The sequence below is a fragment of the Pangasianodon hypophthalmus genome, chromosome 17, assembly GCF_027358585.1.
Source record: "Pangasianodon hypophthalmus isolate fPanHyp1 chromosome 17, fPanHyp1.pri, whole genome shotgun sequence".
NCBI lineage: Eukaryota > Metazoa > Chordata > Actinopteri > Siluriformes > Pangasiidae > Pangasianodon > Pangasianodon hypophthalmus.
The window spans coordinates 1566725-1591682 of NC_069726.1; the positions used below are offsets into that span (position 1 = coordinate 1566725).

The window sequence follows — 24958 nt, forward strand, 5'->3', positions numbered from 1 at the left end:
TAGCTTGGACATGTTATGTTGAAAATACTGAAGGGCTCAAGGCCAGCCAATAGCACACACAATCTCACACAATCTTGGACCAACAGGAACACACACTCGAGATATCATTTTGGTTTATTCCATATTTATTCCCATCACTTCTCCTTGTTATCCATGGCAGAGATGTTATCCGTTTTCAGACTGTTATACTGGCTGAACATCTTTTCTTGTGCAGGACTGGAGCTGAGGAATTTAGATTTGCTAAGATGCCCTTTATGGAAAGCCAGTGAGGTCAAATTGTGTGATAATTTCGGAACACGATTGGGGCCTCACTGTGTTAAAGAGGAATCACATGTTAATATAAAAATGGATAAACCCACTCTGACTTAGTTTATTTTTCTATAGCAGCACGTTCTGAATTGTTTTATTCTACCACAGCAACCCTACCATTTTTTTTTTATCTATTAAAGAACAATACATTGTACTTTATATCCATTTATGCTTAATGCTGTGGAATGTCCATGAAACAAGCTAGTTCCTCTTATAACTTACATTATGGCAGCTATAAAAGTCATTCCCTCACAACCCTCTTTTCTCTCTCTTTATTACATAAAGGTAAACTTACAACAGCTTAACCTCTCACTATTACAAAGCACCAACACTCCTTCCATAAATAGTAAATAAATGCCTCCTTACAGACAACTTTACCATACGAATGATTACACACTTTCTTTAATCCGTTTATGTGGAGTATCCATTGTACGAGTCCTTGTGAGTGAACTGTTACTATAGAAACAATAACGTATTAGACTGAGCACATCAACTGTGCTACTGTCAGAATAATTCAACAGTGCTGTGGTATAAAGTCATTTCTAATGCCTTGACAAACAGAGTTTGATTGTGTGAAGTATGTCTTACAAGTTTGTCTTACAAGCCTATAGTTAATTGTTGGTGCAAAATTTTGCTAAAGATTTAAATCTGAGAAAATGTGCTAAACATGCAAGTTTCAGCAATTAAAAATGATTACATTTGAGGTACGTAGGTAATTATGCACATTTAATTTATGACCAAACTCTCACGTTAAGACATTCCGCAATAAAACCTCACTCAGCCCCGGAGAGACCCAGGGAGAGAATATCTGTGTATGCATTCGTATCAGGTTGCGTAGCATCATGCCTCACTGAACTCTTCCAGCAAGCTTTTCTTTCAGTCTGAAGCCTCTTCACAAACCCCAAAAGGTTTCAGATTATTCTGAGACTTTGAGCAGTGCAGTTTCCTTGAGAAGCCATTGGGCGTGGCACTGAGTCTCACTCAACCACCTGGAGAATACCTCAGTCTGGATTGAGTATAGAGAAGAGGCTCAACAAGACGGCATCATGGAGAAACTCTAACAAAAAACTTGCTATATCATTATTTATTCTAAAAAACATTTTCATTACCCTTGATAGATACATATGCTGTTTATCAGAATGTTTATTAGCTATCTGTTTACCATTTATGGATGTGTCCAGGCTAAATGTAATACTGGGACAATGTCTTGCCAATCAAGAGATAATACATTAGAATTGGTAACAGTTGCTAGCTAAGGAACTAAATGCCATTAGCTAGTAGTGGGATAATATGGGATATTTTTTGACTGTGTGTTGTTTACCTTTGTCTTAGCATTAGTGGTACACATTTTACCTGCCAGTATGCCAGTACATAGCTTTATTATGTATCTGCCCATGTCATCACCTGGCAGATTTCAAACTGAGAATTTGGGAAAAAAAACCTTGGGGTGTAGCAGAGCTGATAAACATAAAAAAAAAAACTGGCCAGTTGTTAGCAACTCTAAGTTTCTGATCATGACACTAGTCAAAATGTGACATGCAAGCATCTGTGTAAGCAAGGAAATTTATGTAATCTCTATAAATAATAGTTGAATTCTCCTGCACTATTGGAATGTGCTGGTGTGCTAATATATCTGGCCAGTCCTAAAGTCGAGTTGAGTTTAGTAATACAGGTAGCTAAAACTAGTTTTTTTTATGCCATTATATTAAGGCAGCACAGCTATTTACTGGAGAACTGTGAAGTTCTGTGAAAGTGGGCTTTACTAAGCCCCTGATTCCACTTTTCCACCTGAGACAAGAATACAATCCTAATATTTATTTAAAATTATTTTAAATCTCTGTCATATCCATTCAGCTTTTTGTATGTGCAAATTCAGAATTCATAAAACACAGATAAATATGAGCCCTACATGTGTACCTGTGTAAAGGCACATGCATTTGGATGGACAGAAGCTCTACGCTGTCTATAATGGTGTTAACACAGGGTGTGTTGCTTCTAAGTGCATACTTGCATGATGCTAGCACTTGGCAAAACAAGACCCAAAAATAACAAGGGTGTATTTTTGAGTCTTTTGTATCTCTGGTTTATTGTTCTGAAGTTCTGACGTAAGATGCAAATGGTTAAAACAACAGGGTCACTAGGCAGTATCTCCATAGCTGATCCCAGTCCACCCCAAAACCAATCGCAAAAAGAAACTCTTATATTAATATCCATCTACTTCTTAAGTTAATAAACGAGCATGAATGGTCTTTAGAAGTGCCATGTTCCCTACATGATGTCACTACTTGAAGGATGTAAAGGATCAGGATGGGAAGGTATGCTGTTAACTGATTTGGCATGGAAGATCTTGTCAAGTCGTGCAGTTTTACTTCAGCAGTTCCTGTTCCCAAATCTCATGGTCTGTCCGTTTTTCTGGATCTACCAGACTCATTCAAGTGGATAGATTATGATGCTGCTATTAATCCGTCTTATAGCAAAATGGAGTCTGTTTATTCAAATGTAAAAATAAAGACGAGGAACCATGGCAGGACTGATTTACTTCCTTTGGACCTTTCGAGGTAGCCAGCTCAAAATCTTCCTGCAGAGTTTCTTTTTCTTGACTTTACTCCTGATTCCTGGCTCAGTGTGATTGCTGGTCTGAGATGGTGCCTGGTTCTGTTTTAGCAAGGTGAAAAAGGAGAGCATGTCCATGTTAACCCCCTCCCAGATCTCTCTCACTGGGGAGTCCAGAGGCTCTAAGACATCCCTGAATCGTCGCTCCTGCTGCCGGAAGTCATACTCCACACTGACAAAGAGAAAGAGAAATAGAGAGAATGATCTTTCAACGACACAGGGACATAGGAAATTTCATGGGAAATTTATTAATATATTTCTATTGAAATATTTGTGGTGTGCTTAGTGATTAGAGTAAATGTTGGACCCCCGAATGCAGTGTAGCTATACGATACAGCTGCTCAGAGTTATGGCAGAGAGTGGTGGTATTAGCCTGAAATGTGAAGCTTTGGAACCAGATCTATTTGAGGAGAGTGTACAGATATGGTGAGAGATGTGGACAGACTGAAGGACTAAAGCACCGCTGCACAGCTCACTTTAGGTAGAGATGAAGCGAGGGCTAAATCCCACTGCACCACTACCAGCATGTAGCTGAATGGCAAAACTCAAAATTTTATAACAAAAAAAATCTTGGATGGCAGTGAAGATCACTTCTTTAAAAAAATAGTAATAATAATACGGATGTCTTTCAGGGTGGATTTTTTTTCCTTCTCTGTCAAAAATGGTTCCAAACTCCCAAACTGGGTCTCCAGAAAGGCACAGCTGTCTAAGTTAAAATACTGATCATAGCAGTCTGAGATAGCCTTCCTTTCTCCTCTGACAATCAACACAACACTTGCCAAAAATGAGTGTCTGTTAGACCATGTATACAGAATAATGCAGGTAACACACCTTCCAGCATGGTCAGCTTCCAATGAAACTGTGATAGCAGTAATTTCTAGCCTTATGTTAGCTTTCAGCCCTAAGGTAGTTGTTGAGCAATAGACTAAACTCTGGCATCAGGTAGGAACTGGCTACAACTAGATCCCATTTTGTCAAGAAGCCAGGCTACCCATGGCTTGTTTACAGGATTTAACATACCCACAACTTCAGCTTGATGGCTAGATGCTAACACATGATGTTAACTCTCACCTCATGGTCTAAAAAGTGACATTTCCTAAATTCTCTTCACATTTTCTGTTCTGCACTTGGTAAGGTCTTGCATATTTCTTTTTTCCAACAACATCTGCTTAACAGATGGCATCATCAGGAATTGAATAACAACATCAGGGTATGTAATAGTTCAGCTTTCAAAAAGGGGCGAAGTGCTGGATGCTTCGTAAAAAGTCTCGCTGGTGCTTCTGGCCCAGAACCAGCACCAACTCTGGTACCAGCACAGGACCCCTGATGGTAAAAAAGAGTTGAGTGGGCGAGCATATTTGTTGTCGTATCATAAGTTTGTGTGGAGTTGCAGGGCTGGGTGCCAAAAGCTTGCCCTCAGGGAAACTGTGTCAGCTTTCGAACTCTCACTCACCTGTAAATGATGCATGCTGTCTCCTGGCAGGTGGAGCAATCGCTTAAATCCTGGCCGGTTCTGAAACAACGGCGTCTGCAGAGACGAGCAACAGGAAATGGAGCGGAGAAAAATGAAGCAAAGAACACTGCATTTTTTCAGCCTTTGAATCTTTTTCCTAATTGCTCTCAGGAGACAGTTAAAAAATGCTGAACTTTATCATACAGTGCACTAGATTGCACAAAAATATGACTTGACTTGCAATTCTTAAAATTATATTCAATCACCTCTACTCTTTCACATGCCCTCCATATAAATCTTTTTCTCTCACCCTTTACTGAGTGCATGGCTCATCTCCAGGTCTTGGATGATGTTGAGTAGTGTTGTGACTCGCTCCTGTTTGGCCTGCAGATTTGCCTCCACTCTCTCTAGCCTCTTCTGAAGGTCCTGACCCCTGTTGCTCTCGGGGGAACTGCGTGACAGCAGAACCAAAGAGGGAGGGTGGTAGTGTGTGAGGGCATAGCCGCCATTTGAGACAGGTCCACTAACAGGTAAAACAATGCTTGTCTGTGATGCAGTCTCTAGCTCTTGATGTAGTTGAGAGTTCAGGATCTGGTCTGAAGGCATAGAAGAAGAAAGTAGAAATGGATTTGGCTTTGAATCTATATTTGTCCTTTTGTTTCCAGTGACCTCGATTAATAATTTAATTGCTGGATGCAGTGGGTGTGGGTGGAACGGTCTTGGAGGTTGGCTTGAGAGTGAACCCATGGTGTTAGGTTCATTAGGTGTTATGGAGGCTGCAGGACTGGCAGGATGCTGAGGTGTGGATTGCTGGTGTACGGTTTGTGATTTTGAAGTTGCAAGGAGTTCACAGTTAGCTTGCACGTGGCTCCCACTATCTACGTCTGTGACAAATTCACAACCTGTTTTTGTAGCTGTCACTGTCTTTGTTGCTACCTTATAAGGAGGATTAGCAGAGCCCAAAGTTGTTGATGATGATTTGCAAAGTTTTTTTTTGTCTGCCAGTTTTTCTGGCACAGACTTAACATGAGCCTCTAACTGTACAAGAGATCGACTCTGTGTGTCTGTTTTAGGGTCATCCATGCCGTACGAATGCATTTCCATAAATGCTTGAGTGATTGTAACTGTGTTGGACTGGGTTAAAAGACTCACTGTTGTGACAGGACATGGGTTAAGTGAGGTGCTGGTATGGACATTTATGTTTGAGGTTTGTGAAGGGTTCGATTGTTGGTTCTTTAATATGCTATGTGGTTTGACATCTGTAAATGGAAGTGGTATGGAAGGTTTGGAGTACAAGGTTGTGCACAGCGATAAGGGTGAGGACATGTCAGTGGTCAGAGAGTGTGTTTGCGCAGGTTGATGTTTGGCACAGTCTGTGGTGGATGTGAGTTTAGGATGAGTGCTGGAATGGATTTGCGATGTGCTTTGAGGTTTAGTGCTTGGATTTGCATGCAAGCAGTTTGAAGGCCTCGAGTGTGTGTTTTGTACAATCTCTAATCCATTTGAGACTTGGGTGTCTCTGCTAGGGTGTGAAGTGCTGAAAGGTTTGGCGCTCTGTCCTAAGCTTTGATCGTTAGTGATTATAGGTGAATGGACAGATGCTGAAGACTTTGGATGGATGTTAGTATGGTTTGACATAGCAGCGTGTGAGGTGTGAGTCAGGATATTGCTCTGTGTGTGTGATTTTTTCTTTGGTGTGGAGTCTGTGTCTTTCAGGGTGATGGATTGGGAGACTGTTTTAAGGCTGGAATATTGTTGTGAGTATGGTGTGAGAATGGAGGGTCTTGGTTCTTGGAGCGTGAGTGTGTGTGACAGTGATGCCGGCTTATGAGAGCAGAGGTCTGATTGTGTGTGCATGCCTGTCTCCTGAATTGCACTCCCTGCAACTGTGTGCGTATCTGCAGATGACGTGTGACTAACTGGAGTGTCACTATGTATGTGTGGAAGGCCAAGGCCATTGTATCTCCAGCTTGATTGATGTTTGGAGAGTTTTAACGCTTCTCCCTCCTGCGTGGATGATAATAGCTGGTTGCTATTTAGGTTAGGAGGAGGCCATGTCACCGCAGGTCCTCTGTTCATTTGCGTAACTCCGTATTTCTCAGTCTCAGTGTTTGGAGGAGAAAGTGAGGCTCCTGTTTCTTTTCCTGAGACCAGAGGAGCTGCAGGACTAGATCTGAGTCTCTCCGAGCCAGCAGAGCAGGGCGAAGTGGCATCCTTTGTGGTGGTGAAGAGAACTGTGGCTACTGGGTTCTGCCTCCCTCCACATTTGCTGCAAATCCTCAATGGGAATCTGTGAGGAGGTGAACATGGAGGAACCTTCCTCTTCCCAGAGTGTACTGTAGTTTTGAGCCGTGGAGTCGACGACTCCCCTTCACTGATGTCACTGCTGATCCCGCCCATCACCTCTGAGTCGACCACGCTGCCGTTGGTGAAGCGGAATTCCTTCTTTCCTTTAACATGGCCATTGGCCCGATGTGTGTTGGTATGGATTGTCTGAGCGTCAGAGTGCATTTCAGCTTTATTGCCTCTACAAGCGTCAACATCATTATCATCGTCATCCACACCTTGGAATGTCACACCCTTCTTTACCTTATTCTCAAGGCTCCGGTGTTTAAAGAAAGCACTCCTTTTTTGTGCTTTTCTGCCCTCCACTTCAACAGGGATGTGCCCGTTGGGTGGAATGGTTGTCCTCTTATCTGATTGGATGACAAGATGGCTCTCTTGGCAGGTCCGTATGGCTGGCGATGTTTGTACCCCAACGTTACACTGGTGAGCACAGGTAAGCCCTGCCTCTCCGTTGGCTGTCCTCCAATCGCGAACTCCCACCAAAGCTGGCATTTCAGACACTGGCACTGGAGTGGCCAGATCAGCTGCCCGTCTTCCCATCACCACGGCAAGCTCAGCAGGACTCCAGAGCAGAAGTCATGCCATTCGGCCATGGGTGTACATCTGAGGGAAAAGGGCAAAGTTACAAAGAGAGGTGACTTCTGACTACGTAATGCTCAAGGGCAGATAAAGTGACAAGGGCACTTGTTTTGTGCTCTTGTTCCCTTGTGCACGAATGAACAGCTTGGCTGCAGATAAGCGTTTGTGTGAATACTGATCAGCAAGCTTGCTTTCCAGAATAAAAAATCGGCCGAGCATAATAATCAGATGAGCCCGTATCAGTCTATACTGGCCTAGGTGAATGTGCCAAGTGATTCTGATGAGTGCGCTTGTTTTCTGGAAACACATTTGTCCGGCGTGTGAATGAACAGCTTGGCTTGTGATGCATGGAACTCTATGAATACTGAACAGCAAGCTTGCTTTGCAGAATGAAAAATCACCATAGCATAACAATCAAATCACTGTATATCAATTGATGCTGGTCTCAGTAAATGTGCAAAATGATTCTGAAACACAGATATGAATATAAAATTAATGATTACAATGTAAACAAGTCTAGTGATAAAAAGCTAGAGAATTGGCACTCTCTTAGTACTGGGGTCTTTTGTAGATTTAGATCATTGAATCTTTTAAATTCGCTTTTCACACTTATACTTTAGGAAAAAAAAAACTACCTGGTATGTGAAATGTGATACAGTTATGCCAACTTTAGAGTAATATTTCTTCATAAAACAAGTGAAGTATGCTTTGGCTGCTACTTTACCTCCTTGTTTCAGAGCCTATGACCTGAACATCACTCAGTCCATTGATTTTGCAAGGTATTCCCTGTAAAGGTGACTGACGAGAGAAAATACATGGGTAGTAAACTCTGTGAAACAATCTGTGACTGAATGTCATGAGTTCTGTAACTCAGGTAAAGCGATCCAGATTGATAATTGTATTCTCACAGCGTGACAGGTAAATTGTGTGTGTGTGTGTGTGTCCATGTCCGCTTGGTGCTCTCTGGCGTCGGCATTGTGCCTGACTGCCTGCTGTCCTCTCCTTAATTTAGCTCACCTTAAGGAGGTGGGTAATTTATGCATTAATTCTAACGACTTCATTAAACCCTGTCAAAATGGAGAGGAATCAGTGAACGACGGCAAAATTTACTGATGCTTAAGAAATTTACTGATGCATAACTCACAGCAGGAGTTTTTTTTCATAAGGATAAAAGAAAGAGAACTGGTACCTGGTGTTGAGGGGGGCTGATATACTCTTGAGCCATATATCACATCTCATAGCTGCAGTGGGACGTTATACAGCCTCTTCACATTTACTCACTTTGTGCAATAAGCAAGCAACCACTCTTCCTCATCCTCAACCCTGCCCCCTCCTTCCCTCCCTCTGTCCCATTCTGCATCCAGTGTCTCTGCATAAAACACCCCTGTCCCTGTGGGCGCTGCTCTCTCCATCTCTTGATGTCATGCATGTACATGTCAAGTCGATCTGTCATCTCAGAAAATCTCAGGAAAAAAAAAAAGCTCCAAACTCCAAAGTCCACTCAGCCTGGGGCTCTTGCTGCTTTCTGAACCTAATTAGCTGCACTGCTTTAATATGATCACGTGATTTATATGCAATATGACAGCCAAACACTGAAACTTTGCACCATCTCAGATCAGGCATCCTTCCAGAACGTACCTGCGTTGAGCATGGAGAGAAGCATCCTCTTCCTCATGCCGTGGATCTGAGGATCCATTCTAGAGAACGAGTGAACCAGGAATCTCACATGATTAGAGCAGAAGAGCAGTCTTGTCTCATGTGTGCTCTGGTCATAGGGAGTGAGAGAAGCAGCATCCATGCTCAAAGAGACAGACTCTGTCCTCTGTTCCCCCTCTTCTCCTCCTCGTTTTTCCTCTCCTGGTTTGTTTTGATTCGCTCACTCCTTTACATGCTGAAGCAGCAAGAGATATCGATCTGCATCCTCTGTCTTGCGCACTTTCTCTCCCTCTCTCCCTTTCCCTCTCTCTCTCTTTCTCTCTCTCTCTCTCTCTCTCTCTCTTTTCCACTCCCCGTTTTATCTTCCCTCCTGCTTGCCCTCCCTCATTCCCTCATTTCAGCTGAAATTAGGAAGCCTCTGACCCAGCACTGGATGTGTATCTATGTGTGAAAGAGGGCATGAAGAGGCAGAGAGAGAAGCAGCGCAAAAGAGAGAGAGGGAAAGGGAGAGAGGGAGAGAAAGAGAGGGAGAGTGGTAAGGGGCTGTGTGAAAAGTACCAACAACAAATAGAAACAGACAATCAAATGATGCTTAGGGATGTCCATCTTTTCTTCTTTACTCTAAAAACAAAACATCTTTCTTTCTTTCTTGCTCTCTTTTTATTTCCTTATTTCATTTATTTTTATTTTACCTGCCTTTTGCCGTAAAAATGTTATTTTCATCTCATGCAGCTCAAATTTTCATACTCATGAAGTATGAAAATGAAATATTTCCCACTTGCTTAATTTACCGCATTCACATTAATACACTTCAGTATTAAGTATGGAATTAAATCACTGTATTAATAAAGATAATCAACAACCAGGTGGTGTAATGAAGCCTGTTTACTGTTACCACTCTGTAGTGGATTCTTTTCCTATAACAGCACATCCTGAAGGGTTTTATTCCTCTTATACAACAGCACTTTCAATTATACATTTTTTTTTCATTAAAGAATGACACATTTTTCTTTATATCAATTTGTAGTTGCATTTAATGTTCTGGAATCGTCACAAAACAAGTTGGTTCCAGTTCCCTGTTACATTCAGTTCTCACTGGTTGTTCTCTCACCAGCCTCTCTTTTTTCTCTCTCGTGAAGACAAAACAAACAACAAACAAACAAACAAACAAACTAAAAACGCAGCTTGCCATTTTACCAAGAAACCACAAAGCATAAACTCTTCTGTCCTGAAGATGTCAGAAATTTTAAGTTAGAGAAACCTTGTTAGAAAGCATTATTAATACTCATGATAACACAGTATGTGGCCATAGAGCATCATAATTATTGTGCAGGGTATTTATATAATAAATGGAGAGAAATTAAAGGGGATCCTTCTAATGGATTTTTGTAATAAATTCCTCTATACTGAGTCTGGAAAGTAACACAATTGCTTCGCCTTTACTTTCTGTAAGGGCATGTAACCACTTATAAGTGAAGAGAGAGAGAGTGAGCGAGAGAGAGAGGTTCTTGATGCTGACTGTTAGTTCATTGTCTCATTGTTACATGAGAGTTGTAAATATTATTTCTCTTTAGATATACTGAGTCCATCTAACAAATCATATGGCAGTTTCACAGAAATTAATACTCATGTCTCTGGATGTGTTGGACAATAAGGATAATTAAAATGTAGGTTCAGTAATGTTTGTGTATCAGTCACGTTTACACTGACACTTTGCTCCCACCTGGTGGACCGTTTCAATTTAATTCAACTTTTCTTTATGTTCTTTATATATATATATATATATATATATATATATATATATATATATATATATATATATATATATAAAAAATACATATATATATATATATATATATATATATATATATATATATATATATAAATGATAAACCCAGAATTCTGAGCTAATCTTGAGGTCAAGCTGACTTACACAAGGTCAATGATTATGAATATTAATCAAACATAATTATTATTTTTTTTTATTTATACTCAACAAGTCCCATCACTACCTCACATGAGAAAGCAAAGAGACAAACTGTAACCAAAATAACTTCTGTTCCTCATACAAATGCAAACCTGTCCTTCCCCTTTCCCACATAAGAAGCTCAAATATTTGCTCTTGTATACGTAAATTAAATACAGAAAGCAAGCACAAATAAAGAGGAAGGGTCACATATGCGCTTTGACCAACTGGTCAAAAGTGGCATTGTGTAAAGCGAGGTCAAATGTTTAATGACTGCAGTGCTATCCAAAAAACACTAAAATATTCTAAAACCTATAGGAACTAAGTTTCACCTTAAATTTTGTGTCTGATTAGATTTTGGAATTGATCCAAACAGGTTCTTGGTCACAGCAGGTCAGATTTCTGAGACAGTTCTTCTTCAATAGCTTCCTTCCTGGTTGAAATATATTTTAAGGGTATTTTTGGCAAGCAGATTAGTACCAAGAAGGACTAGACTTGTTGGTGGTGGCAGCATCCCCATCCAAGCCATTGGCATCCAGTTCAAGTACATGCTGGCCAAAAGTATGTGCACCCCTGACCATCACACCCATACGTGGTTTTTCCCCAAACTGTTACCACAAAGTTGGAAGCACACAATTGTATAGAATGTCTTTGTATGCTGTAGCATTACAATTTCCCTTCACTGGAACTATAAGAGCCTCGCCTCCTCACCCTACATCAGTGCCTGACCTCACTAATGCTCTTACACCTTGGTGGGAGAGAGATGTGCATAAATAAATGCCCTCAAACATCAATGAACTAAAGCAATGTTGTAAAGAAGAGTGGGCCAAAATTTCTCCTACAGAAAACGTTTACTTTAAGTTATTGTAGATAAGGGTGGTTCAATATGTTACTGAATTACAGGGTGTACTTATTTTTTCCCACCTGGTTTCTGAATGTTGGTTTAGTTTTTCGGAAAAAATGACTACATATTGAAATCTGTGTGTTTTTTGGTGTCACCTGAGGATAGGTGTTTCCACACAATCGTTATTTAGGCACTGATAAATAAAAACATAGAATTGAAGGAGGATGTTCTTTCTTTTTTCTCATCTAACCCCGCACATCACACTGCATACAATGATGACAGCAAATCATGGTGGGATGTGCTTTACCAGAAGAGAGTGAAGCAACGCTGTAATGATTAACTCCTCTAATTCCTATAAAAGGAAAGAATTCAGCTTTGTGTTTCAGAAACATTTTGACAATGAAGAGCACCGTTGCAGTTTTGGCTCTGCTTGTGTGTGTGACTTGGGCTGCACCTGTTCAAGAGGATGAAACTCCTACAAAAACTGCTGTAGAGGTTTCTGAAAGTAAACAGCAGACAGACCAACTCACTGATGGTAAATACCCAAAAAGCAGCTTTATGATATTTATATTAGAAAATGTGTTACAGTAGTTTCTAATAATAGGCATACATTATCAGAAATTGTATTTTTATAATTTCAGCTTTTTATTTACTAAAGAATGACATATTGTGCTTTTTCTCCATTTATAGTTACATTTAATATTGGGGAACATCTATGAAATAAGTTTCTGTTATCAAATTACAAAGTAATGACACTGGAAAGTCTTTCCAGAAATCTTAAATAAACATCTAATTACAGAAGACTTCACCATTTCAACAACTATACATTTTTCTTTGATAATTAACAGTTTTTTTTTTAAAACAAAACAAAACAAACATCTGTTTATGTACAGCATCCAAGTCCCTGTACCTTTATATTATAACTGTTGTAATGTTATTATTTGTTATTATTTGTATGGGTTTGATGTGATATTTTCCTTATTAATGGGTTTATCACTGGGTTTGTAATCACAGGCTTACCAAAGGTGGCTTTCTCAGTTGGATCAGGATATGAAGGAACTTATGGACCCTTCAACACGGCAGTCACCTTGGTCTTCAAAAAAGTGATAACAAATGTTGGAAACTTGTACAGTCCACACACTGGTACTTCTTAGGAACATCCAGAAAAAATAAAGTACTTGATGTCCTTGATGCAATGCTAAACACAACACTAAAACTCTGTTTTCTTTTTATCTGCAGGTATTTTCAAAGCACCAGTGAGAGGTGTCTATCACTTCTCAGCTTCTGTCTTTGGAAACACCCAAACCTTAGTTGAAGTATATTTAATGAAGAATGGGCAGCGTGTTTTCGGAATGTCAGAGTCTCCTAAAGGATCCAACATGTCTATGAGCCGAGCCATCAATCTGTTACTGGAACAGGGCGATGAGGTTTATTTAAATCTTAGAGCCCACACTCAGATGTATGACGATGGCCAAACATACAACACTTTCAGTGGCTTTCTCCTTTTCCCCATGTAACTATATACAGAGAGAATACAACACCAGTACCCACCCTTGTCGCATAACTGATATCACATTGTTTACCTTGATTTTCCTGCAGGGTTCCTGTCAACTTGTAACTTTCGTATTTTGCTTCACTGTGGTTTTGGGGCTGTATTCTAATGAGAAAAGAATATTGGTTAACACAAGAATAAAATACATGATTTCTGTCCGTGTGCATGAATTCTGTCTGTGCATGAACACACACACAGAGTGATAGCTTTCTGTCAAAGATACCAGACACGCTAGTGGGGAGTAGTCCATTTCCACCAAAGTAGTGAGTAAATATAAATGTATAATAAAATAGACATGAACAGTCAGCTAAATTTGATGTGAGAGTGTCCAGAGTGAAAGCAGTCATAGCATGTGCATAGAGTGATACCTGATTCAGTAAGTAGTGATTGGGTGTTTCACTGAAAAATGTCACTTTCTAAGATTTGCACAGTACTGTGTTATATGGACAATAAATGTAATATTTACAGTATGCACAGTGAGTTTTATTATAAGTTAATAAGGGTTATGACCTAACCTTGTTCTACTGCATGCTAAAGTCCATTTCCTGCATTCACTCTGCCTCATGCTAATGTGTCCAATTGCTTTGGAGACTGTAAATGAACTATCCTAAATTCTAAGATTGACCACTAGATGTCAGTGTTGTCTATAAAAAAAATAAGGCACTAGGCATGAACGACAATCTATACATATTTCTACATTCTAAGATCTAAGGATGCTTGTAAAGCAAACTGCTTGAGTGAATTACATTAGAAGTGAGACATGATCTCAATACAAAAGTGTAGGGTAATAAAGAAAAGTACATAGAAATACTTTCATGTAATCTTTATAGTCAAAAACATGACAAAAGCACATTTATTTGTACATTTATTATATATGTATCACCTCCCACACCTACATCTAATGTATCTAATGTATCACCTCCCATGCCTACATCTAATGTATCTAATGTATCACCTCCCACACCTACATCTCACTGCGTATTAATTCTGGAAATGGTGACAATGATTTATGTGGATCATTCCATATTATTTTGTTTAAAATAGTGACAGCAAATCATGCTGGAAACTGCTTTAGGAGAAGAGCGTGAACTAATCTATTAATCTTTAACTCCTATAACTCCTTTAAAAAGAAAGATTTTAGCCTTGTGCTTCAGAAAATCTTTGAAAATGAAGACCACTGTGGCAGTGTTAGCATGATGTTCAGGGTGAAGTTCAGGCAGATGTGTGGAGGGAACTGAGAGAGCTGAGAGATGAGATGATGGAGTTGATAAAGCAGCTGCAGAACAAAAAAACACCAGTCGGAGCATCTGAAGATGTATAATGATGGTAAATAAACAAAAGGCAGATTTGTGACATTTATATAATAAAATATACTACACTGGTTTGTAATAATGATTCTGTAATAAGCTTTAAGTCATCAGAACAACATATACTTCAAAAGGGTTTATAGTTAAAGTTTTGAAGCATCCACAGAAAACAAGTCAGTTCCTGTTATCACTTATAGTTATAGCAGTTATAAACAGATGTTTCCTCACCAGCTGAAGATGTGAGTATACATATGTAAACAATAATGCTAACACAAACAGATGCATTATTGTCCTAGCTGCTGTTACAGAAAAATAATCAATACCTTTTGGCCAATCAGAATCCAGAATTCTCAGGATCCAGAATTCAGCGATAATTCAATTTTACGTTCTATTGTTGTGTTTATTTTATTTGAAAAGTTGCAATTATATCTAGGGTTAAAGAGAAATGTTCCCTTATTGGGAAATGTGAAGCAGTTTTCTTACTCTATAATGTAATAAATTATTGTAATTATTTCTTTCTGTTATTTGTATGAAATTGGGGAAATTTGTGTGTTATCTTGCTTATTAATTTTGTTTGTGATCACAGACATGCCAAAAGTGGGTTCTTGGTTGTATTAGGATATCTAGGGAACTACAGGCCCTTCAACATGGATGCCACCATAAGTTTCAGTAACATGTTAACAAATGTCGGAAATGCCTACAATCTAAACTCTGGTACTTTCTCATGAACTTGCCTAAAAATATTACAGTTTGGCCTGTTCAGTATAGCAATGCTTTCTACATTGCTTCTTTTTTTTTCTGTAGGTACTTTCAAAGCACCAATGACAAAATGCCTTTGGGACTAGCGACACGTACTGGATCGGAGTGATATGTGTTAAGAATGGGAAGGAAGTTTTTGCACTGTTTGACATGTCTGGTGGAACGCATGAGTCTGTGTGCGAAGCTGTAACTCTGTTACAGGAGCAGGGCAATGAGATTTATTTAATTCTTGTAGCCAACCATCAGGTTTCTGATGATGGCCACATATACAACACTTTCAGTGGCTTTCTGCTTTTCCAATGTACGTATATACAAAGAGAAAACATGGGTCTAGTTTGTTTTGCAAGTTGTTAGCCACACTTGAAAGGTGGGTCAAGGTTACCTTGGGCCTATATGCATTATTTGAAAAATAAACAACCTGCAAACCTGAGAACAATCTGTATGTGATATAAATATGACCAGGCTGTACACGTATGTGCATAAATTAATGAACAACAACAACAACACATACTCACACACAAAAAATGCACTTTGTCTCATTTATTGTACTACATCTGACTCTGATAATACGAATAATATCGGCGTCAGAATATCGGAATGCTCTGATAGCACATATAAAATGAAAAAATGAATCGGGTTTATTTGTTACACAAGTTCGATATAACTAATTAACCCCTGGCTCACTGTATACTACATGTAAAATTTACAGTATTTATTACAGTATACGCACTGAACTTTATTATAATTTAACAGGGTTTAAGGCAGAACCGTGTTCTAACCTGCAGCCTTGTAAATTCACACCAGCCTCATTTCTTTTGAGCTAGGTTTATTGTAATGTTTGCGTGAACCGTCAATCCTAATTTCTACAAAAATTCTACTGTAAAAAATCATAGGCAAGAAAACATTCGCTGGAGATGAAGCTGATGTTGATGCCCAAACTTTCTGTGAATGCCCTGAGGAATTGTATTGTGGACTGATGTGTGCAGCTGGAAATGATGTCTTCTGGGAAACCAAACTGACAGAACACAGTCATGAACATATCCTCTGAGGTCTGATCAGTAGCGGCAAGACCCGAAAGAGGCATCAGATAACAAGCTTTAGAGAAACAACTGAACACAAGAGGCACTGGGGCCTTGTGGTTGGTGTAGACAGTGAAGTGATGGAGGGCAGAGCCTGTATTATTCCCACCTTGAAGATGTCCACCTCAATGATGAGTGGAAGGGACAGACAGCGCTGTGGTGACGCAGTGTTTGAGAACATCAGGTGAGACAGGATAAAAGTGCAATTGGCTTTTCTAGACTTGAAATAATGTTTGTGTTACAAAAGTCACTTCAGCTTTTTACTCATGTGACCTACATGCTCCTCCAGGCTGCCATGCAGCATCACATCATATTCACAGTGAGAAGGCAGTCTTCTGTTTGTACATGGCATCATGGACTCTATCAGATATCAACAGATATTAAATGAACACCTGACTGCCTCTGCCAGAAAGCTTAAAATGGGCTGTGGTTGGATCTTCCAGCAGGACAATGACCCAAAACATACATCAAAATCAACACAAAAGAGTCCACCAGCGCGGATCTCGAAATTTGAAGGATCTGGAGAGATTCTGTGTGGAGGAATGGTCTCAGATCCCATGCCATGTACTCTCCAATCTCATCAGGCATTATAGGAGAAGACTCAGAGCGGTTATCTTGGCAAAGGAAGGTAGCGCAAAGTATTGACTAAAAGGGTGCCGATAATTGTGCTACACATATATTTAACAAAGTTTTTTTTTTTTTATAAACCTGTGTTGTGTTTGCAATTGTTTGATATCCATGAGAGCAGAGTATTTTGTGAATTTTTTTAACAAAAGATGAAAAGGTTAAACAATAAAGAATATTTCACAGCCTTCTTCGCTCATGTTTACCAAGGGTGCCAATATTAGTGGATGGCACTGTAGAGTAATCTATGTGGTAGATGTATATAGAGAGTAATCTATGTGGTAGACTGCATATAACTCCCAGCCTTAGGTATATGTGGTGTTACATTTGTTTATTTGTGTAGTAACATTTCCTGGTCTCAACCTAGTGACTTTCTGGACTAGAGTCTCTGCAGGTTAATTTTATATCTGATCTACAGCTGGCTTCTCTTTTTGCCTCAAATAAGTTTGTATTGATTTGCACTTTCTGTATGGATGTGTTTTTTATGGTGTTTATGTTAAGCTAGATTTGATGAAGAAGACAACTGGCAATATTCATTTTTATATTTAAGCTTGCTTTTGTTTATTTGCACATTGTTTTATTCTGTTTTATTATGTACTGTGAATGATCCATCGTTTTAGTGGGTTTGCTCTGCCAAATGCAAACTTTCCTAACACCTGTATGCTGAGTGCAAATGACATTCACGTTGATTAATAGTGATTGAATTGCATTGATGTAATCCAAATGTGTGCACTGGGACTTCAGCTGTTCCACTCATCACATTTTTAATAGGATGTGAAATTTACTTTTTTTTTTTTTTGGCTCTGTAGATTGGAACCAATGCATGTAGTGTGATAAAGGGTTGGGTGTGACCTTAACCTAGATCATTGGGTAAAATAGAACAGGGGGCTAGTCTCCCTTGTACGGTAACCCTGTCCCAAGGACTTTCCACTAAAGAAAGAGATAAAGCAACTGCAAAGCATATAAAAGCTAATGTGTTAATAAGATGTTGAAGTTGGGATTAAACAATGTTTCAGTAACTCCTCAACAATGAAAGTCACCATCGTAGTGTTGGCTGTGCTTGTGATTCGGGCTGCAGCTCTTCATGATGATCAGGATGAAGTTCAACTGAAAACAGTGACTGAAAATGAGAAATACTGCCAAGAGGATGTGTACAAGGAGTTGAAAGAGCTGAGAGACGCAATGGTGGAACTAAAAATGCAGACGCAACTCCAGACAGAGCAACTCAAGATGGAGAACAACAATAAATAACCAAAAAGTGCTGCTGAAAAAGTGGGAGAATGCTTTATGGCATTTATATATTTAAAAATCACCATGCTGGCTTATGATAATGGGTCTGTAGTGTGTCTATATTTATAACAGATGTATTTTTATTAAAAAATTTTATGAATAAAACTTATAACAATTATATTATTGATAATATAATTGTCATTAGTTGAATACACTCTGGTGCATTTAAAAGTGACATATTTTACCAAAATATTTCCCTTTTTTATGATTATTAAAAAATCTATCTATCTATATGTGTGTGTATAATTCCAGCTTTAAAACAGAGACTGGCATCGACTGAGTATGCTGTGGAAAAAATAAAAGAAGGACTTGCAAGTAAGCTACACTACACATAAAATAAAACCCAAAGATCAGACACATTACATTATTACTTTTAGTGTACAATTGTTTTTTGCATGTATAAAGCTTCTTTTTCCTTTTCTTTTCTTTCTTTCTTTTTTCTATATATATTTTTTAAAAATTGTGATATTTTCATGGATGTGCATGAATAGTCAAATCATTGTGCTTTTGGGGAAGTGTGATGTAGTTTTCCACCTCTGTACTGTAATTATTTATCGGAGCAGGTCTCGGTGGTTTTGTTCATTTGTTCATTTGTTCATGGCGACTTTATGATTACAGGCAGGCCAGCAGTGGCATTCGCAGCTGGGTCAGGTTATCAAGGGAGCTACGGACCCTTTAACACAGATGTCATCATGGCCTTCAGTAATGTGTTTACAAATATTGGAAATGCCTACAGTCCAAACACTGGTACTTCCTCATGAACATACAGAAATGATACTTTCATGTTTACATATCTTAAATGTTAAGATGCTCTGGAGATCTGTAACAAATTTGTCCTTTTTATTTGCAGGTGTTTTCAAAGCACCAGTGAGAGGCATCTACCACTTCACATTTACTGTGTTTGGGATTCGCAACTCATACTTTTTTGGGGCAAAATTTTTTAAGAATCAACACCTGTATTTTCAAGCACATGACCATGTTACTATGCAGCACGAGTCTGTGACGAGATCTATCACTTTGTTACTGGAGCAGGGTGATGAAGTTTATTTAAAGCTCCAGGCGAACTATCAGCTTTATGATGATGGAAACATCTATAACACTTTTGATGGCTTTTTGTTTCTCCCTCTGGAAAACAGTGGCCTTACTGATGATCACTAACAGGAAGAAAATATATATAATAAATGAGAAAATAAAATGATGTCTGTCATATATGGAGCTGTTGTTTTACTTAAGAGTGCCAATATTAGAGTGATCACCTACTGCCATGCATAAATGCTAATAATAATTGATATTATAATTATAATAATTGATGTAACTCCTTATTTTTAAATCATTTAAAATAATTTATCCAAGATGACGTTACAAAGTTCCGCCGCTAGAGGCCACTATGGAACCATAATACACCATTCTACTGTAATACAGAATTGTTCCTGGAAACCTGCATTTATTTATACATTTTGAAACACTGAAGAGAAAAAATGAAAACACAGTTATATGTAACACAGATGTTCCATGGCTTCATTTAATTAATTAATTTATTTTCCATTAATATTATTTTTAAGTTTAAAAAATCCAGAGTACCAGAATTTAAACAACTGCACTGAACTGATATTTATGTTTTTATCTTACATTTGTATTACTTATTTCCTGAGTGTCTTCTTTTGCTCTGTCTGTCAAATCTCAAAATGCTGCAGTTGCATAATTCTGTAAAGTCTTTATGTAGTTATAAACATCAATCAAATATCAAGTAAATAACAGTGATAAAAACGGGCCCCCAGAAACCCTCTCACTGAACTGTGAGTAGAAATGTTGAAATGAAATGCAATAATACTCATTATGAATAATACTAATTTAGTAATTATTGAATAACTGAACAACTGAATACACACACACAAAGACACAATTTCTGAGGGAAATTAGGCAGGTAATATATCCTTTTAAAAATGATATTTATTTTAAACTGTTTTTAGTATTATTTAATTTTTATTTAATTTAATTTAAAAAACTAAATTAAATTAAAATTTTAAAAAATAATAATGATTTTTTTTTTCTTGATGATTTTTTTTTCTCATGCTGATATATTATTAAAACATTTAATAATAAAACATTTAAAGAGATATTTTATAACTAATAATTTCATGTGTAGTTACAGCGTTCAAACACCAGATGTGCGCAAGTGAGCCACTCTAAACCCCGCCCCTAACCACGTCCTCCTCACATTAATCCCCTCCCATTTCCTGTCCAAACTCCTCCTTCCTTCTCCCCTTTCTCAGGGCCCCACCCGACCATCTGCCACCGAGGCCGACATTTTCCTGCTTTCCAGCTGTCTTTTTTTTTCTCTTCCTTCTTTTCTGTAGCAAACAGGATGAAAGGAGCCTATTGAGTCTGAGCCCCCCTCCCTCTGTCCCTCCATCCTTCCCTCCCTTTCTCATTGTGCTAAACATGACTCTTTCTTTCTCTTTAACCACAGAAGCACATGGCGTCCCTGCTCCATGGAGAGCTTTTTGTTTGGGATGGTTTTTAAAGTTTAAAAGGACGTGAGGAGAAAGTTTACTGCGTGGAGTGTTTAAGTGTAAGCCCAGATGTCACTGTTGCGTTTAGGTTAAATAAGTATGACAAATCTTTAAGTACTTTTCTGAAAAACAAAACAAACAAAGAAAAAAAACAACTTTTGTCCCAAATGACCTAGTTTAAAGAGGGAGAGAGAGAGAGAGAAACTTAAGCATCATATTAAATATGACCTATTTCTGCTAATGTAATGTACATTTGCTTAACTAACATATGGAAATGAGATATCTTTCAATATATTTCTAAATATAAGTAGAATATATTGTAATATACACATGGGCTATGCAGTATAAACCTATTATATTTAAATATTTATGAAACACTCAGAGCTCTTCATATTATAGTGTATGCATTATATTAATTATGTATGTTATTTATTGTTTTTCTTCTATTTCCTTTAACTTCCTTTCAGCTCCTCAGTGATTGTATGTGATTTGATTCCCCCCGAATAAATCTTCTGTTTCTATACAGTGATCAACACAGAGTGATTTAAAGCTCTAAAAAAATGAATAAATCAGTGAATGAATACTTTATTAAACCCAAAGGGAAACTGTTTGTGTTTTAATGTGGTCAGTTTAAAGCAAGGCCACACCACAGCCCATGAGATGTGAGAACAAAACCAGACCAAACAGGATTGCACTGCAGTCTAAAAGTGCAAGTCAGCCACTCCACACACACACACACACACACACACACACCTCCCTCTCCATGCTGCATTTTTTGGCATCCTGAGCGACTCCACACTGCTGTAGACCTTTTAAGAAAGAAAGAGAACGAGCACACACACACACACACAAACACACACACACAAAATGTGACATGTTAATGTGCTGAGAGACTTCATCAGAAAGGAATGTGAAAAACACTGATGAAAAAACACACACTGTTACTGATTTGCTAAAAGAAGTATCAAGTGAGTCATGATTCAATACAGCAGGGGTTATCATGGTGTCTGGCCTTGTGTATGGTGTTTGTGTGCATGTGTGTGTGTGTGGAAAAAGAGCACTAAAAACTTGGATAAGCCACAAACACTTCCTAGGTCTTTTGTACCTTTGGTTTTTAGAGGAATTATAGGGGAACATCATTAGGGACTACTGTTACACTTTTAACCCCTTTTAAAGGAATAGTGTGGTGTAACCAGTCACCAAACCACAATCACGAGGCTTCATTTAACATCCATGTGATTCCTTTCCTAACTTTGTTGGAAGAATTTACTCTTTCTTCTCCCTCCCCTGGCCACTTGCCAGCCTGTAGGGGGAGATGTTGACCTGTGAATGAGACACTGCAACCCTGGGAGAACATGCAGCCATTTTAAGGCCATGTCTTCTCTTCCTCCCCCACTTTCCATATCCTCCATTTTAGCTGATTTTATTTTCTCACATGATACTACTCTTTGTTTTTTTTTTTTTTTCGTGAGATATATAACATTTTTTAAAAAGAAAGACAGAAGAAAAGAAAGCAAGTACACACACTCTCTCTCTCTCTCTCTCTCTCTCTCTCTCTCTGACAGACACACTGACACAGATTTGGCCTGGAAGATGAAAAAAGTGGGGGAGGCCCTTAAAGGGACCGAAGTACTGATTCAGTGTGTGTGTGTGTGTGTGTATAGAAGCTAAAGATTAGTGAAATTCGCCATCTGTCTCTCCTCTCTCTAATGTGTGTGTGTGTGTGTGTGTGTGTGTGGTGAGCACTGACTGAACCGAGACGTCATCAGTGTCTATGGTTGAACTCTATGATTACTGAAGTGTTTATATTGGACACTGTTATTGGTCCAGTTTAATTCATTGGTCCAGTCCTTGTCCATTTCGTTCTGTCCCCTAATTATTATTATTTTTTTTTTATTCATAATTGTGCCTCTGATTTAGGCATGTTTATAAAATATTGTCTTGTATGTCCTGTAATGGACTGCCATCTGATCACGGGTGTATTAACGTTCTCATGACCAGTGTTCCCGGGATAGACTCCGGATCCAGTGTGAGCCTGCCCAGGAGAGAGCGCTTCCTGAAGATGAATGAATAAATTATTGACTTGTTTATAAATCTACAAGGTATAGAATTTGACAAACGATCAATGATTATTATTTACTTGCAAACTGATGATCAACTGATCAATTAATTTTAATTAACCTTATAATGTTCCATTCCAACTGCTGTCAAAATATACACCAAGTGCTGTCCATGTGTGATGATGTCATAAAAAATGGCCACCAGTTTGTAAGTGAAGTTAATATGAAGTTTTAATTCTAATATACTGTACAAACACAACAGCCGTCATGTCTGTGTCCTCAAAACGTCTTGTTAAATCTTCACCTTGTTTGTGTTTTATTCACTATCTGCTTGTTTAAGAGTGCTAATGTTGAGGTAGACACACATACAGAGAGGCGTGCATACAACCAGAATCACACACACACACACACACACACACACACATATAAACTGGCTTTGTAAGAGGACCTCTTTCTCTTTTACAGGAACAATCCCAAAAGTAGGAGAGTCTTATGACATTCCAGTGGTCTTTTTATTGTTTGTGTTTGTTTGTTTGTGTGTTCGCTATGGGACTCCCTAGTAATGCCCAGCTGCTGCGTTGACCTACAACGGGTCAGGGTTATTCCAGAATCAGCGGCAGCTGCTGTGTGTGTGTGTGTGTGTGTGTGTGTGTGAGGGAGAGAGAGAGAGACCCAAAAGGATACAGACGACTTACAGTACTAAGAACTATGCGTGCTTTACATAGGGAAAAAACAAGAGGACATAAATAAACTAAAAAAAATAATTAAAAATGGATAAACTGTAAATTAATAAGTTTACATATCAACATTTTTTAAAAAAAGTACACACACACACACACACACACATACACAAAAAACAGAATTAGTAAACTGATCTTCTTGGAGCGCTTTCTTTAAGAGAAACACTCTGTTATAGAGACCTACATGGAATCTTTAAGGGTTAGGAAGCCAAAGAACCCTTTGGTATCTATAAGGGTGTAGGAGATTTAATAAACAGCACAGGAGAACAAAAGTCTGTAGGTAGAAATGGCTAAAAGTTGGGCAGAGGTGAGATTTCCTTAAACATGTGTAGTGTAGTAATGTAGAAGCAGATTGCTGCCTGGATATTGTTAAAAATATAAAATCAAAAATATGCAAATCTTCAACGGAAATGTGTGCAGTGCCAGTGTCATTTCTTCCTCATCTGTTATGCAAATTATTCTTTACTTATTGTTGAAGTCATATACTGGCAAAGCAATATGCAAATCCTGCTACCAAAATAACAAAAGAGTCATCAGTTTTGTTTTGCATTCGCACAGCTATTTATATCTTTTATTCCTATGTTTATAGAATTCCGTGTCTTTCTGAACATCCTGCTAAAGACACACTGGAATATTCTCACATCCTGAGCTCAGCACATCTGTCTCGCTTAACACAAACACATTTGCATTCGGCCTCATCTTGTTTGCATGCTTGCAAATTTTTTGAAAAGCTCAAGCACGCCCAAACTAGTGTGTTGTGTGTGAGGCACGCATGATTATGTTGCTTTACAAAGGACGTTTGACAAGGTGGGATTTAATGCTTTGCATGTGTTTTGTATTGCTTTTTAATATTGAGGTCACTGATGCAGCTTTCAGCAACTCACCAGCAAAAAGTATTATCTGGAATGCAATATGGCTTTCATAGAGCCACTGAGAAAAACATAACTCAGTAATTATTTTAAATAAAATAAGCAAAAACATTAAACTATGAAACTATAAACTGTATACAACTGCATACTATTTCTCATTAGAAACACTGTATCTTTACATTTTCTACTATTTCTACATAAATAGAAAATAATGCTATTATATCAGCCTTTTACCACAGTGCTGTTGAATTCTGGATTCTGATTGGTCAGAAGGTGTTGATTAATTTTAACAGCAGCTCTTACAGTAGTGCTGACTGTAAATCAAATGACATGTTTATATTAATGTGCTCCTTCTAATATGTTATCATTTCTACAGCTTATTCACAGAGACTTGTAATT

The 24958-nt window shown here is 38.4% G+C and overlaps 3 protein-coding genes across 3 annotated transcripts; 2 read left to right on the plus strand and 1 right to left on the minus strand.

Moving 5' to 3' along the window:
* Nucleotides 1-642: 642 nt before the first annotated feature.
* LOC113524157 (uncharacterized) lies at nt 643-9657 on the minus strand. Its single transcript, XM_026910300.3, has 4 exons — nt 8939-9657; nt 4686-7324; nt 4376-4450; nt 643-3094 (listed from the first exon to the last, which is right to left on the minus strand). The coding sequence occupies exons 2-4, from the start codon at nt 7259-7261 to the stop codon at nt 2845-2847; spliced, it is 2901 nt and encodes a 966-aa protein (XP_026766101.3). The 5' UTR covers nt 7262-7324; nt 8939-9657; the 3' UTR covers nt 643-2844.
* Nucleotides 9658-12142: 2485 nt separating this feature from the next.
* LOC113524200 (complement C1q tumor necrosis factor-related protein 3) lies at nt 12143-13474 on the plus strand. Its single transcript, XM_026910354.3, has 3 exons — nt 12143-12301; nt 12781-12909; nt 13006-13474. The coding sequence occupies exons 1-3, from the start codon at nt 12166-12168 to the stop codon at nt 13281-13283; spliced, it is 543 nt and encodes a 180-aa protein (XP_026766155.2). The 5' UTR covers nt 12143-12165; the 3' UTR covers nt 13284-13474.
* A 4577-nt stretch (nt 13475-18051) lies between these two features.
* cbln17 (cerebellin 17) lies at nt 18052-19575 on the plus strand. The gene is made up of 4 exons (XM_053241532.1): nt 18052-18329; nt 18629-18692; nt 18996-19124; nt 19228-19575. The coding sequence occupies exons 1-4, from the start codon at nt 18117-18119 to the stop codon at nt 19533-19535; spliced, it is 714 nt and encodes a 237-aa protein (XP_053097507.1). The 5' UTR covers nt 18052-18116; the 3' UTR covers nt 19536-19575.
* Nucleotides 19576-24958: the final 5383 nt, after the last annotated feature.